Source organism: Xyrauchen texanus, chromosome 20, assembly GCF_025860055.1.
Source record: "Xyrauchen texanus isolate HMW12.3.18 chromosome 20, RBS_HiC_50CHRs, whole genome shotgun sequence".
In the NCBI taxonomy this organism is placed as follows: domain Eukaryota; kingdom Metazoa; phylum Chordata; class Actinopteri; order Cypriniformes; family Catostomidae; genus Xyrauchen; species Xyrauchen texanus.
The window spans coordinates 7,304,324-7,318,529 of NC_068295.1; the positions used below are offsets into that span (position 1 = coordinate 7,304,324).

The following is a 14,206-nucleotide window of genomic DNA, read 5'->3' on the forward strand; positions in this document are numbered from 1 at the left end:
TCTTAACATGTACATATTTAAATAATTAAAATAAGTGATGACTAGCAAATTACTTGCGAGGTATTTGAGACACCGTATAAATAAAATATATTTCTGCTTATATTTGAATGTTTTAACACAGGCCTACCATGTACTATGATTAATTGTGATTAAATACAGAAAACTATGATTTAGTTTTTTTATTAGATTAATTTAATCGATTTACAGCCCTAATATATATATATATATATATACACATACATACATACATACATACATACATACATACACACATACACACATACACACACACACACACACACACACACACACACACACACAGCATATATATTTATGAATTTTATGACATACAGTATTTCCAAATTAATATTTGTCAAATTTAGCAAACATCTAGGTACAATTTGGTCCCCAAAGTATAGCTAAGTAAACACACACAGTCACTGTAACTACATGAAGTCTTCATTTGCATGAGTGTAAAAAGCAGCTGTTGTTGTATTTTAAGAATGAGAGCTCTAATGTGGCAGCATTAGCAGTTTTGGTTGTAAATGATAGCAAAGCTCTGGTGGGATTCCAGGAAATGCTGCAAGCAAGCCTTGACTGGCTCACACGCAAATTCAGAACCTCTGCTAGTAATGTTTGCAAAGCTTTTCCCTACAGCACAACGAGATTTCAAGAGACGCTGTGCCCTTCGGTGCCGCAACCAATTTCAAATAATGGCAAGTGATAAGACATTTGCGCAACATTTCGTTTCGACAGGTATTTGGCCCTGTGAGAGAGCAAGATGAATGTTTCCCAGCTTGTGTGCACTGTAAAGGTTCCTTAGCTTTGCGATCAACTCTCTGGTAAAAATCTGCAGCTGTGCAGAGAGCAAATCATTCACGCATACACATTTGGATGATTTTCTCAGTAATTCAAATCAATACGACAGCAGCTCAACTGTTAGTCTGTGTGCCAACAGAGCCAAGGTAAACAACAATAAAAAAAGTTTAAAGTTGATCTGTAAATGACTGCCCCATCATGATTTCATGTTTGAAGAGACACATGATTCATCTGTTCATCAGTGCAATGAACAGCTCAAATCTCTATCTGCCCTTTAAAGGGAGTACATTTAATGTCACTGCTGAGTCATTTTAACTGAATAACAACTAGATACACTCCAAAAATATACTCTTAATTAGGATCTCGGTGTTGCTTTCCAGTAAACATTACTATTTGCCCTTAAAACAAGATCAAGATTTCAGGGAATGTATCTTGACAGAGAATGTATTTTGTCTTGTCCACAAGCACTTTTGTTTTACTTTAAGCATAAACATCACATAATTTTGTCTTGATAATGTTTTTGCTTCTCAGATAAATGTATACTGTTCAGATTTTTACTGGAACAGAATGACTAATAATCACTTAATCATATTCCATTAAATCACCAAAATAAAAACTTTTTCCAACATTCATTTTGTCGAAACATTGACACTGTGGTCAAATTTCCCTGAAGTCAAGCTGCAAATGCAATACACAAACTAAAAAATCTACTACTACAAAAAAAATGAAAAAAAAAAAAAAAAAAAGTAAAAGGTGTCTTGACATGAATTAAATTTTTCTTGATATTTTGACATATTCATTGTACTATAAAAACATACTATAAGTTTCAGAACTCAAAACTTTATTCTCACTGCATAAAGAACATTTGTTGAAACCAAGCTGCCAAAACGACTCGTTCCATCCTCCACATTGTGATGTCACACTGTGGTAGGCATTTGCATCTGACCGCCTTCAAATCAACACCTTTACCTTATCCCTTCCTTAACCCTCCCCAGTAGGAGTGAGCAGTGAGATCAAGAGAGAAGAGAGAGCTGGTCAATCAAGAGCAGAGAGTCAATCAAAACAGTGGGCGTTTACAGTCAAGTACTTAAGTAGAAGCAGCAGCCAAACTGAGCGTTTCTGACAAAGCTTCAGAATGAGGGTGGAAAATGAATATGTTTTACAAATATATGACTGTTTTTGTACTTTTACAAACTTTACTAATATTTAGGGATGTCATAATACATTGATTACTGATCGGCACGCTATTTTATGGGTCTATTTGTGAGGCATTGAAATAGTAAAATTAGCCAACATTTAAATTAGAAGCCTAATTTGAATGCTTTTTTTCAATTCACTGAGTAGGACTCTGTATAACATACTCTGTTGCTCTCTCTCACACACACACACACACACACACACACACACACACACACACACACACACACACACACACACACACACACACACACACACACACGACAAGTTAAAGCGGCACAGCATATGTCAGTCCACAGTTATGAAGGTTTTTGTACTTCTTCAAGAATTAAAGTGACGTTTATGAGTTTGCAGGTTAGTGTATGAAACTGGTGTAAATGTGAAAACTGAACGATTTGAAATGGCGACGTTTATTATGCAATTTCTTTGCATGTTGCCTTGAATAGGTCTTTCATTCAAGCGGTTAAAATCACAAAACAACTTACTTAAAACTGAAAATACATTGTGTAGGTTCTATAAAAGATACATAGGCCTTTACAAAACACATCATCCAACTGAGAAACTTCGACCTTTCAAATCAATCCACTCAACAACAGGCCACAATAAGAACTGAAGCAAAGCAGACGGTAAGCCAAAGGTCAGGCCATCCATATACTACCTCATACCACTAGCAGGTCCGCGCACAATCTAAACGCGCAGAACAGAGCAGAAAGCTCAGCAGATTTGATCAGAATTTAATTGATGAATATAAGTACTGCGGTAAGCTCAATTCCATTTAACACATTTAACCAGGTTTAAATCCATTCTGCATAGTTCTGCAGATTTCCCCCCAACATTTGTGCAGAACATGCAATAAAAGTCAACAGATTTAATCTGCTATTATACTCATTACACATCACAAACTAAGGGATGTTTATTTTGGTATGATTCAAAACATAATCTTTAATTAATTACGTAATTCGCAATGCGTAATGGGACTGTAGTTAATGCTCTTATTAAAGAAGGTAAGTACACTGTTTTGTACCTTTGTCTAAAGAACTTTTTTGCTTGTATTTTTGTGATCCAGCTGTACTTTAAGCAGCTGTATTGAAAATACTAAACCAGTTAACTTGAAATCAACTTAATACATTTATGTTTGCGATGAGAACATAATTATATTGCGTAAAGTCCAAGTGATATTCAACAGTCACCAAAAAGTAATCTGATTACATTGCTATTAAATGTTCAAATGGATTCAGACTGATGGTGTTCAGTCAATGTGATTTTTACTGCTTGCTCAATTCACTTATTTAAATATTGTTTGTATAAACGAACAACCAAAGTCAAGCCTGTATGCTGACAGCTGTAACCATAGTGACAGTGATTAACGTAAATATCAAGGATGGCGACTTCCATAACACTGGCATGTCTTATCGCAATTGAAGCCCCGTTATTAAACAAACAAGTCCAAATGAGGAGCGAGTTCATTAATAAGATCATAATTAATCGACAGCGGCTTTGAACATTTTTTAAGAGCCAAGCATTTGTCGCGCGACTCGCAATGACGAGCAGCTTCAGTTAAAGACAGGGGTTGGATTTTCGAATGACACACAGATCATATCTCCATCTCAGTAATTACTGAAAACCCTCATGATTATCACAAGACACACGTGTACATGGCAGCATGGCTTTTACATTATATGACGTGACTGACATGAGTAGTTCAGTTCGGTTCCATTCACACAGCACAAGTTTGCAGAGAACGCGGTTGTGAGACCTGAAAATTTGCGTGTGTTAGTTCGGTTATAGAATGCGGTTGCCACAATCGTACATAAACGTCCCGTGTGTGAACACAACCGTATTAAGCACTCAAAACAGGTCTGACAACCGTATTCTGCTGCTGTGTGACTGTGGCCATTGTGTTGGGACTACGTGATTAATATTCGAAATATTTTATGAAATGTAATGTTTGGTTTAATCAATTCTTTTAGGTTTTTGCTACACAAAGTATTTGAGTAGAAACTACATTTTAATTTCGTTTCAAAGCAACAAATTTTCATTGTGTGGAAGCAATGTTTACAATTGAATTAAGTTAAACCAACAATTACATTTTTCAGAGTGGTTGCTTTGCTTCATGACTCTTTTATGGCTTTTGAGTTTAATGAAATCCCTATGGAAAAAATTTATAGGAATAATACTTCAGGAACCAAGACTTGGTTCTTGCTCTATTGTAGGCTAATTGGTTATTAAATTCCATGTATTGGATTTTCATCATCAGATCAATGCATCACGATTAGAGGTAGACAGATCTATCGATTTTACCAATTAATCTGTGCCGATGGTTGCTTTTTGGACCTATCGGTAAAGGCAAAAATCTGTCTATAGTTGCCAATAGTTTTTCATAATTTAATAATTTTAAAATAGGAGTCCCTAGTGTGTTTCGGGCTTGTTTATACTTAAAAGTCCAGCATTATGTACCAAATCTTAATTTGTTCAAGTTATTATTAGGATTTTTGTTGAACAAAAAATCTGGAATTTTATTAATTTTTAACTCTTTGTCTTTTCCCACCATAATTAAGGGAGAATAAGAAATGCGTTTTATATTCTATAAATTAATTAGGAAAAACGAATTAACTAACTAAACGGTTATTTGCCTTCCCCTCCACCTATCAGTATTGTAAAATCCACTATCGTTTGATCTCTAATCATGATGCATTAATGTATTTTTTTTACATCCCTTAAACTGAGATGGCTAAGAAAAATAAATCCCTGGATGGATCAAATAAACTTGCTGATTATCGTACTTGTAGTCTACCATGTAAAGATCAGTTCACAGGCCAATAATTGTCATGTCAACAACACGCACACCTTGTGCTTCACACGGTCTGTTTGGGGAAAGACAAACAATGTTAAACTATTAATAGAAAAGATTACAAAATTTGGTCCTGCTACAAACTGCTGCAGGAAACTGTGCAACAATCTGAGAGGATTATTTCTCAACTACAAACTCATTCTCTAACAGAATGCCAACGATATGTACATTTATTAATACACATAATTTATTGAAATTATGAAGATTAGATAAATGTTATTTTCTTCAACATTTAGTAAGAACTCCCAAACGCAGAATAAACTCATTATTTCAGCAAACTGAAAAGGCTGATCTATGATTGTCCTTACATATTCCCTCAAAAACTAGAGACAGTTCATGAAAAGAGAAATTTTGGCTTACACTATTCATACAGACATTTTTTTCATACTAGGCCTTCTATGAGGGATAAATTGGACCATGAACCATGAGGTATTTTTTTCAATGTTAAAGTTCAAAGTCAAACTAGCCTAGGGTTGACAAACATCTTGCATCATGGTCTTAGCCACTCTCTAAACTTTGTCCTGCACAAACCTACAACATTAGCTCTGGCTGAACCCAACTCATCTCAGCGTCCTAGACTATCAAGCATTTCCTAGTTTGAATGAGAGGAACCTGTTTGTGCAGATGTGAAGAAAAAGTATCCTAAAATATACTTGTATAATCAGCTAGTTTAGTATGACCATTACAACAGAGTTATTGACCACTGACTGCATCTGCTCACCATTGTCTAGGGCAAGCCTTGGTAGATTTTTCAAACCGCTGTCGTGTAGGAATCAACCGATTTGGTTTAAACCTTTGGTCACAATTACACAATAGAGATCATGTGATTTGTGTGTGTTTGTAACATTTGCACAAACAATCTCCATTACTTGGTTGTGCATTTCAAAACAAAGCAAATGAATCCACATTATACACATGTATCGAGACACAAGATTGACGCTCAAGAAGGCAACACACTATATTAAGAACCAAGTGGATGTAACTTTTCAAAAGGATCATTTGTGTAGATTCAATACTTTTTTGTTGTGGAATATCTGTAAATAAAAAAATAATATTTTTGATCCCTTTTAATAAAATAAAAAAGATAAATATGTTGCAGATTCTGCAAGGGGAATGCAAACATATGCAGTCAACTGTAGATTTTACCCATTAACCCGATTTTGCATTGTAAACTACTTTACCGGCATTCTAACTGGCTCATCCGCGCATGTGTTGTGTGAATGCTTATTTACGCTTTAACATTAAAAGCAGAGAATAACCTGATTCTTGCATTGTCAGATTTTTAAATAAACAGTTTTTTGGTTATCAGTGTATTGATGTGCATGACTGACTGATTGACGTGCGCGGACTCAATGCACGTCAAACTTTTGTTATACATGCCTGGCTCTTGGCGGGCAACATGAAGAAGAGGCAATACCCAAATTAGCATTTACATTTATGCATTTGGCAGACGCTTTTATCCAAAGCGACTTACAGAGTCCTTATTACAGGGACAATCCCGCCGGAGCAACCTTGAGTTAAGTGCCTTGCTCAAGGACAAAATGGTGGTGGCTGTGGGGATCAACCAGCGACCTTCTGATTAACAGTTATGTACTTTAGCCCACTACGCCACCACCACTCCAGTCAAGCATAAAGTAATACAATTAATTAAAGGGGAAAAAATAAGGTTTTCAAAGCGTTCAAATAGTCCCAAAAAGTACTGGAAGCAAGGGGAAACCAGCTAGCACTGAAAGGAACAGATCTTTTATCCTTGTGGCCATAAGCATAGCAATCAGGAAAACACCCTGAGTCACAAGTCCAATTAAATGGACTTGTCACAGACTCGGATGCATTTTTACTCGGATTTGACTCGGACTCAAGCCTTTCGGACTTGGGATTTTTTTCAGAGTCCGGCTGAGTCCATGGCATTTGTGATGCAATGATAAACAAACAAACAAAAAAAAATAACATAACATAGGGTGACCATATGTCCTCTTATCCCCTGACATGTCCTCTTTTTCAGATCTGAAAAAGCATCTGGCTGGGATTTAAAAATTGCCTCTAAATGTCCAGGATTTGGCATTGTCTTCATATTGATGTGCTCTCTACAGTAAGTATTATCATACATTCGGTGTATTTGATACTGCGCATCAGTTTTCAAGCGTTTGTCCTTTTGTGTGATCATTCTGGCTGAGAGCACCAGGTCTCCCTCTTTCAAAGTATTTTCTAACTCTCTTGCCCATGCTGTATGTGTGTGTGAGAGAGAGAGACCGCCACATGTGATCTGCCACTGTCATCCATGTCATGATGATGTCAGAAACATCAATAACGCAAGTACACTTTTGAAAGTACGTTCCCCAACTCTGCAAATTATTAAATAGAACACTTTTTATCAGACTCATGCTTACTATGCAAAGTCATTTCTAACTGAAAATATTGACTATATCAAGACAAAATCAAATTTACTACGTATCAGGGATATTTAAACTAATATGACGGATGAAACAGACCATGATGGAAATTGTACAACTCAGTCCGTCACATATTTGTAGTGCAACCACCTTGTGTTACATGTAAAGCTGGCACTTGCGTTTCAATGGCAAAAAAGACAGAAAATACAATGTGAACTACATTGTGAATAAATCACTCGCATATGAGAGTAAATTTCGCACTCTGCGACCAAAATACGTCTGTTATTAGCCACTGGCAAGTAAATGAACATTTCACTAGCCTGTGATAGAGTTGTGTAGTGTCCGAGACCTTTTACTGAATAAAAAGCAGTTGATTAAGAAGCTGGATTCAGCCTCGTCTTTCCCTACATGCTGTCTCTTGAGCGTGCAGGAAAAAAAAATCATTGTGTCCCATTCAGTTGAACTCCGAGTATCTCAGGGAACCACACCGCGGACTTCACAAAAGCTCTCTTGAGATCATGTGAAGATGAACCACATCTCAAGCACTCTGATGTGCGCCAAACTCCCACGAAAATATAAACAAGGTATAAACCTATTAATTTTGTGAACGCAAAGCGCTCCAGTTTCACTTAACGGCCATGTAATGGCAAATGTCTGTGGTCATTGTGGGTTTATTCACGCAGTGTTAATAACAGGCAGTCATTGAGAGGAGATGCCGTGCTCTATTTCTGTGGAGATGATAAAATGCAGGAAACAGAATCTCAAAGTCTTCCTTAACGAGAAATAAGGGCTTGTGAGTTAATCAGAGAGCCTTAAAATAATGTGTGAAAGTGAAGAATTTAAGGAAGAAATATTTACTATTGCATAATATAATATAATATAATATAATATAATATAATATAATATAATATAATATAATATAACATAATAGCTATACAAGTTGGCTGAGTTACAAAAGAAACAAAGAAAACAAAACATTAAAAAAGTCCAATGGATCAAAGCAAATCGGACAAATAAGAGATATATTTTTCATATTTTGATTATTAAAATATTATTTAAAATTGTATACTTTTATATTTGACTGTCATTCACACGTTCTTGAAGCCTGAAAAGGAAATTGTATACATTTATTATATGACCCAAGCTAAATTTTTATAAATGACTTTGTTGTGTGCATGAAGCACACATAGTGAGTTTTTATGGTAATTAATCGTCATATTCGTGAAACAAGCCATAAACAGGCAATTAATCGTCATAAATCGCAATTATTCGTTTAAATTTTAATTGTCAGCCAAATTTCACAATCGTGACCCCTAATTTTCATTATTAGGTTCCTACCTAGTGAATTGTTTTGTTAAAAATGTGTATGAAATTTGAAACATTGACAACAGCTTGAATCATTATTAAAAATGCGATTTCATATAAATTGATAGAATGTGAAATTTGTACATTTATAAAAATCTAAAATGTGATTAAAATCATAATGCAAAATATTTTTTTTAAATTACAATATATTTTAGAGTTACATTATCCTTACATGTCGTCAAAAGCCTGGCAAGTAAAAACAAAAATATACAAGCCAATGACGATTCTTTCTCCAGCAGGATTGTAGAGGGTTGCAATGAAGAACACAAGTGAGGGGAGAAGTCTAAATATAATGTGAAAAGAACAAAACGTCAGCCCAAAGAGTTTTTGATTTTGACTTCAGGGAAGTAGGCTACACCTGGACACAGCAGGAGGTCTGAAAAGTGTGAAGTGTAGTACTGTGGTATATAAATGTTTTTTTTAATGGTATCTGATCTTTTCTGTTTTAATTTTATGTTGTTGTATTTAATTTAATGTGCATATTAATTTATGTTAATATTACCATTTATTAAATGAATTAAAAACATTAAATGTATTTCACCCATAATTTTAGATAAAACTAAACTAAATTGAATGGAAAAAGTTAAAATGAAGTAGAAATAAAAACTAAGAAAATTGACATAAGCAGTTTTCACTTTCTTTGGTGTATGTTTCAGTGGAGAAGAAAAAAATCTACAAATAATTGAAATGTCAACAGAACACAATAAGAAGTGTGTTGAAGGTCAGTTTGTCTTCATACACCTAAAGCATATGCTTTCATCTGAAACCACTTTGAAATTTGTTCAGCAGGATAATAATCATTTGTTTTTGCATTTATATTGACAAATTGTTTTTCTTAGTTGTGAAGATTAAAATAAGCTTTAAATATTGATGTTGAGTTTACGGTTACAATTTTAATTCAGATTCCTGAACAGATTCGTTCGGATTCGGCCTGTTATGGACTCGGTCTTGAGTCCGACTCGGCCCCTTTTGGACTCAGACTCAATTGTTTAAAAATCAGTCATGATTAATGTGGGCTCAAACCCAACTCTACTTTCAAGTGCTGTTGGCGCTAGACATCAGCACTCATGGAACGTCTCTCGTCCAATCAGAAGGTGAAAACGCCAAATATTGATTTAGATTTTTGTATGTTTACTGGACTTTGTATGATGAAAAATATATATGGCATTATTTTTGAAGACATCCTCACTATGCAACATTTTTCACAAATGCCTAAAACCTTTGCACAGTACAGTGAAACAGGATATTAAACCAAAATATGAAGGACAGGACTTGATCCATCAGGAATGGATTTAATCATGAAAGGTGGGCCTTACATACCAGAAAGGAGCCAGGTAGTTGGACGGGGAGTGGAATAAGTAAGGGTAATGCAACACACATTTTCATGTTTGAAGAACCTGTTCCACAGGCCCTTGATCCACCCTTGATTTCTAGTTGTAACTTATTCAAAAACAACCTCTATGGCATGACATGTAGATGCCAAACAACTGCAATAAGTCCCCACATTTCCCAAACACACATGAGAAGCACAATCACTGCTTCAAATGTTGAAAAGGGTTTCTTTGGCAATATAAATTGAATCATTTAGCAAGTGCCAAAAACCAGGAGCACAAGAAAGTTCGGCTCCATACAAATATTTAGTCATCTCCTTTTCTTTTGTTGCCCTCTTTATTGACATCATGTGTTGTAGTTTGCCATACCCAAGACATTTGTTAGTCAGGATTCTCTACTCTGATTTCAATGAACAATCCCTCAAGGATCCAGCCCTCCAAACTGCCAGATTAATTTTCAGAGACACAGTCAACCCTGAACCACCCAAAACTAATCCCACAATGAAGCTCTTCACAGCTCCTCTCAATCCCAGAGCTGGAAAAACAGCTCCACACTTGAGAACGTGACAGGGCCCCTGCTCTGTCTCTCCATGAATCCAGCACATAAAAACAATCTCTCTGCCTCACACTCTCTCTCCTCCGGTTTGTCTAAACACTCACACGCTTCTATTGTCTAAGAGAGGAAAACCATCTCTCATGATCTCCCCCGAGACTTCAGTGTGATCTTAAAACATCTTGCGAGAGAATTTCCCACAACAGATGAGAGCAACTACTGTCAAATTTCTCTTCAGCTAATGCTTTGCTAAAGACTAACATCAGAAACAGACCAGAACTCAGTGGACAAAGTGATTTGAAATGTATTAAAAAATACATGTAGCAAAATCTTAGAGATACAGCATATAGAAATAGTATGCAATATTATGCAGATGAGGCGTATAAGAAACAATGTCATATCAACCAAAGCCTAATGATTTTAATGAATGAAGCCAAATGAACAAATACAGTACATCTGTATAAACTAAGAGTCCTAACCTGCAAAACGATTCCTCCATAAAATATCAGCGATAGTCATTGGAGGGCCAACGGCAGGATGTTGTTTACCTTTGTCATGGTCAGTCCTGATCATGTCCATTAAGGAATTCTCCAAGGTTTGCAAGTTAAAGGGGTCAAAGGGTCGATTCCGTTCCTAAGAACAGAACAAAGAGGTCAGAGGTCAGAAGACAAGCCACCACAACACCAGTGCATTTCACAACCTCTTGAGTGACAGGGCTGAGATTAGGGTCAAGTTCAGTTTATTTAGACGATTTAACGAACACATAAAAATGTGATCCAGTGAAATATTGTTTACATACAGTATGATTTTTAACATGAAATTTTGACCATTCGATAGAAATGTATCAATGTAGTGTATAGGGCTGCTAGGATCACTGTAGTACCACCGACAGTGATGTGCACGTAAATGTATCAACTTATAAGACTTGAGAAAATCTGTCACTTTTTAAAGTTCGATCCTCATTACAAATGTAATTTACTTCCCACCCTCCAACCACTGTATAACACTGTTTACCGGCGGTGGTAAAAATGAGCCACCACAACAGACCTAGTATTGTATTTACAGTAAGTATTTGGCAGTAATGTTTTTGAAGCCAATTATGATTTAGACCGTTTGTGATCATCATATCCATACATAAACCAATTTTTAGGGACAATGACGCATGGTACTGAAAATTAAAGGAATATTCCGGGTTCAGTACAAGTTAAGCTCAATCAACAGCATTTGTGACAATGTTGACAACCACACAAATGTATTCAGACTCATTTCTCCTTTTCTTAAAAAAAAAAAATGAAGCAAAAATCAAGGTTACAGTGAGGCACTTAGAATGGAAGTGAAAGGGGCCAATTTTTTTTAGGGTTTTTTTTCTTCCCAAATTTGGAATACCCAATTCCCAAAGCACTCCAAGTCCTCATGGTGGTGTAGTGACTCGTCTCAACCCGGGTGGCGAGGACAAATCTCAGTTGCCTCTGCGTCTGAGACCGTCAATCTGCGCATCTTATCACGTGGCTTGTCAAGCTAGTTACCGCAGAGATGTAGCGTGTATGGAGGCTTCACCCTATTCTCCGTGGCATCCACGCACAACTTACCACATGCCACACCGTGAGCAAGAACCACATATTATAGTGACCAGAAGGAGGTTACTCCATGTCACTTTTAAGTGCCTCACTGTTACCTCGATTTTTGCATTTTTTAACTAAAAGGAGGAACGAATCAAAATTTATTTTGGTGGAAATCAACATTATGCCACAAATGCTGTCGACTGAGCTTAACTTGTATTGAAAATATTTTTTTAAGGAAAAAGGTTTCTGAACAGAAGTATTAACTTCAGATTGGAAATAATGACTTAAGGCAGGATTATATGTTATTTGCTCCCAAATGCTGTGAATTTTGAAGAACATCAGGTGAGATGGCCTGTCCACTGAGAACTCCAATCAATCAATTTAAAGCGAGTGAGCGGGGGAATAAAAGAAAAGTGAAAAAGAGAGTGAATCAGTGAAAGTGTGGGGATGAATACAGCAGTGGGTAGAGGCCAACCGAGGGAAGCACATTGCTTGCACATCGAGCCTAATGTCAGGCAACTGGCTGAGCATTCAAAAAGCAATAATTCCCCTCTCGGGTTCCAGATAAAAGTCTGCCCACTTTTCAGTAGCTATCAGACACAAGCCACACCTATCTCAGCATTAAACAACTACACACACATGCCATATCTTGTATTGTTGCAGTCTGCTTGCATTACTTTTATTGTATCCTCTGAGCTGAATGGCATTTAGAGGAATTTAAAAGTCTGAGACAACTAATGAAAATTCATTTCTCTAATTTAACACAATTGTTTTTGTTACAAATAATATTATCAACATAACCATTTAAGTGAAAAGCTGAATTGGAAAAAAAACAACATGAATTTTAACATTTCGTAGAATTGTGGTATGTTCCCCTTTTTATTTTTTGACAGCATGCACTCTACTTTTGTCCAAAAGAGTTAAAGGTGCGATCAGTATTTTTTCCTTATTAAAAAAGTTGGACTACTTAATGAACAAATTGTAATTATGAAACATATGTATAAAATTCACGAGCACTGACTAGTCAAAGATGAAGACTAGTCATATCAGTAACCTTATAAAAGCTGTGTTCTACATGGAGAGTATTCCCCTCATGGGGGCGGCCATGTTAGAATCACATGACCAGCCGAATACTGCTTGCTACTATCTTTTAGTAACCAGCCTGTTATTGGACACTTTCGCTCATGGATTAATGGCTGAATTAATCATGGCTGACTGTGAATAGTGAATTTCTACAATGGCACTGGTAACTGAAATCTTTTGCGTTTATATTATGCTGCATCCAGGCCGCTAGGTGTCAGTGTAGTTGTGCATGCACGACAAGTCGGAATTACCGTAATTACAAGATCCCGACTCGAAAAAAGGATTCATGTCTTTGTAGAGCTCGTTATTACAAGTTGTAGACTTGGAATTCTATGAAAGCTCCGACTTGACAGTTGTGATGTCATGTGAAAAGAACCAAAATGGCAGTGCTCTCAACGGTTAAAGGTAGTGAACACATATTTTGGTTTGATATGCCATTTTATTAAGCCATTGTTACCTGGATAGTTATATTTGTTCTTAAACATTTAGCAAAAACATTTAGTGGTGAATTAATGTAGAGATAAATATTTCGCTGTTATTAACAACAAAGCCATATTGGTGTTGAGTGTTGTCATTGAAACAGGTAACGTCCGAGTAGAACCTCAGCGTTGCCATCTCGTAATTACAGTAATGTCAAAATTAGATTATGTGAAGAAATAGTAAAAATAGATTAGTAGAAATAGTTCAGAAACTAAAATATTTAGTATTCATTTTATGTCATATCCTTTGTGTTAAGTTTTTTTCAATACCAAACGTTATTTCATTAAAGAAGAAATTATACCTAAACTTTCTTACGCAGCTGAAAACTTTATCTGTTTATTTCCAGGTTTTTGTATCCCACATTTTGAACGTGGTCTCAGACTTTTTGGACCCCACGGTATGGTTTAAAATGTTTTTATTTTTTCATTTTTCTGTAAGAAAAAACCCTTTACTGTGCAGCAACTTCAATAGAGCCATGAAACTAATGTGTATCAGTTTAAAAAACAACCTTCCCTTTAATTGCTTTTAAAGCTCTATTTAATTCCAGGGTTTTACATTTATTAACATTAAGTGAA

At 35.9% G+C, this 14,206-nt stretch overlaps 1 protein-coding gene across 6 annotated transcripts in view; it reads right to left on the minus strand.

Moving 5' to 3' along the window:
• Nucleotides 1-14,206, minus strand: part of LOC127661172 (cytoplasmic polyadenylation element-binding protein 3) — a 45,080-nt gene that overhangs the window by 27,601 nt on the left and 3,273 nt on the right. For 3 of the 6 annotated variants that reach the window (XM_052151778.1, XM_052151776.1, XM_052151777.1), the window contains exon 3: nt 10,986-11,139. In XM_052151778.1, coding sequence (XP_052007738.1) covers nt 10,986-11,139 — 154 coding nt within the window. Of the gene's footprint in view, nt 1-5,588; nt 5,623-10,985; nt 11,140-14,206 lie in introns of those variants that run through there. The other 3 variants (XM_052151780.1, XM_052151779.1, XM_052151781.1) reach the window with 2 other exon arrangements.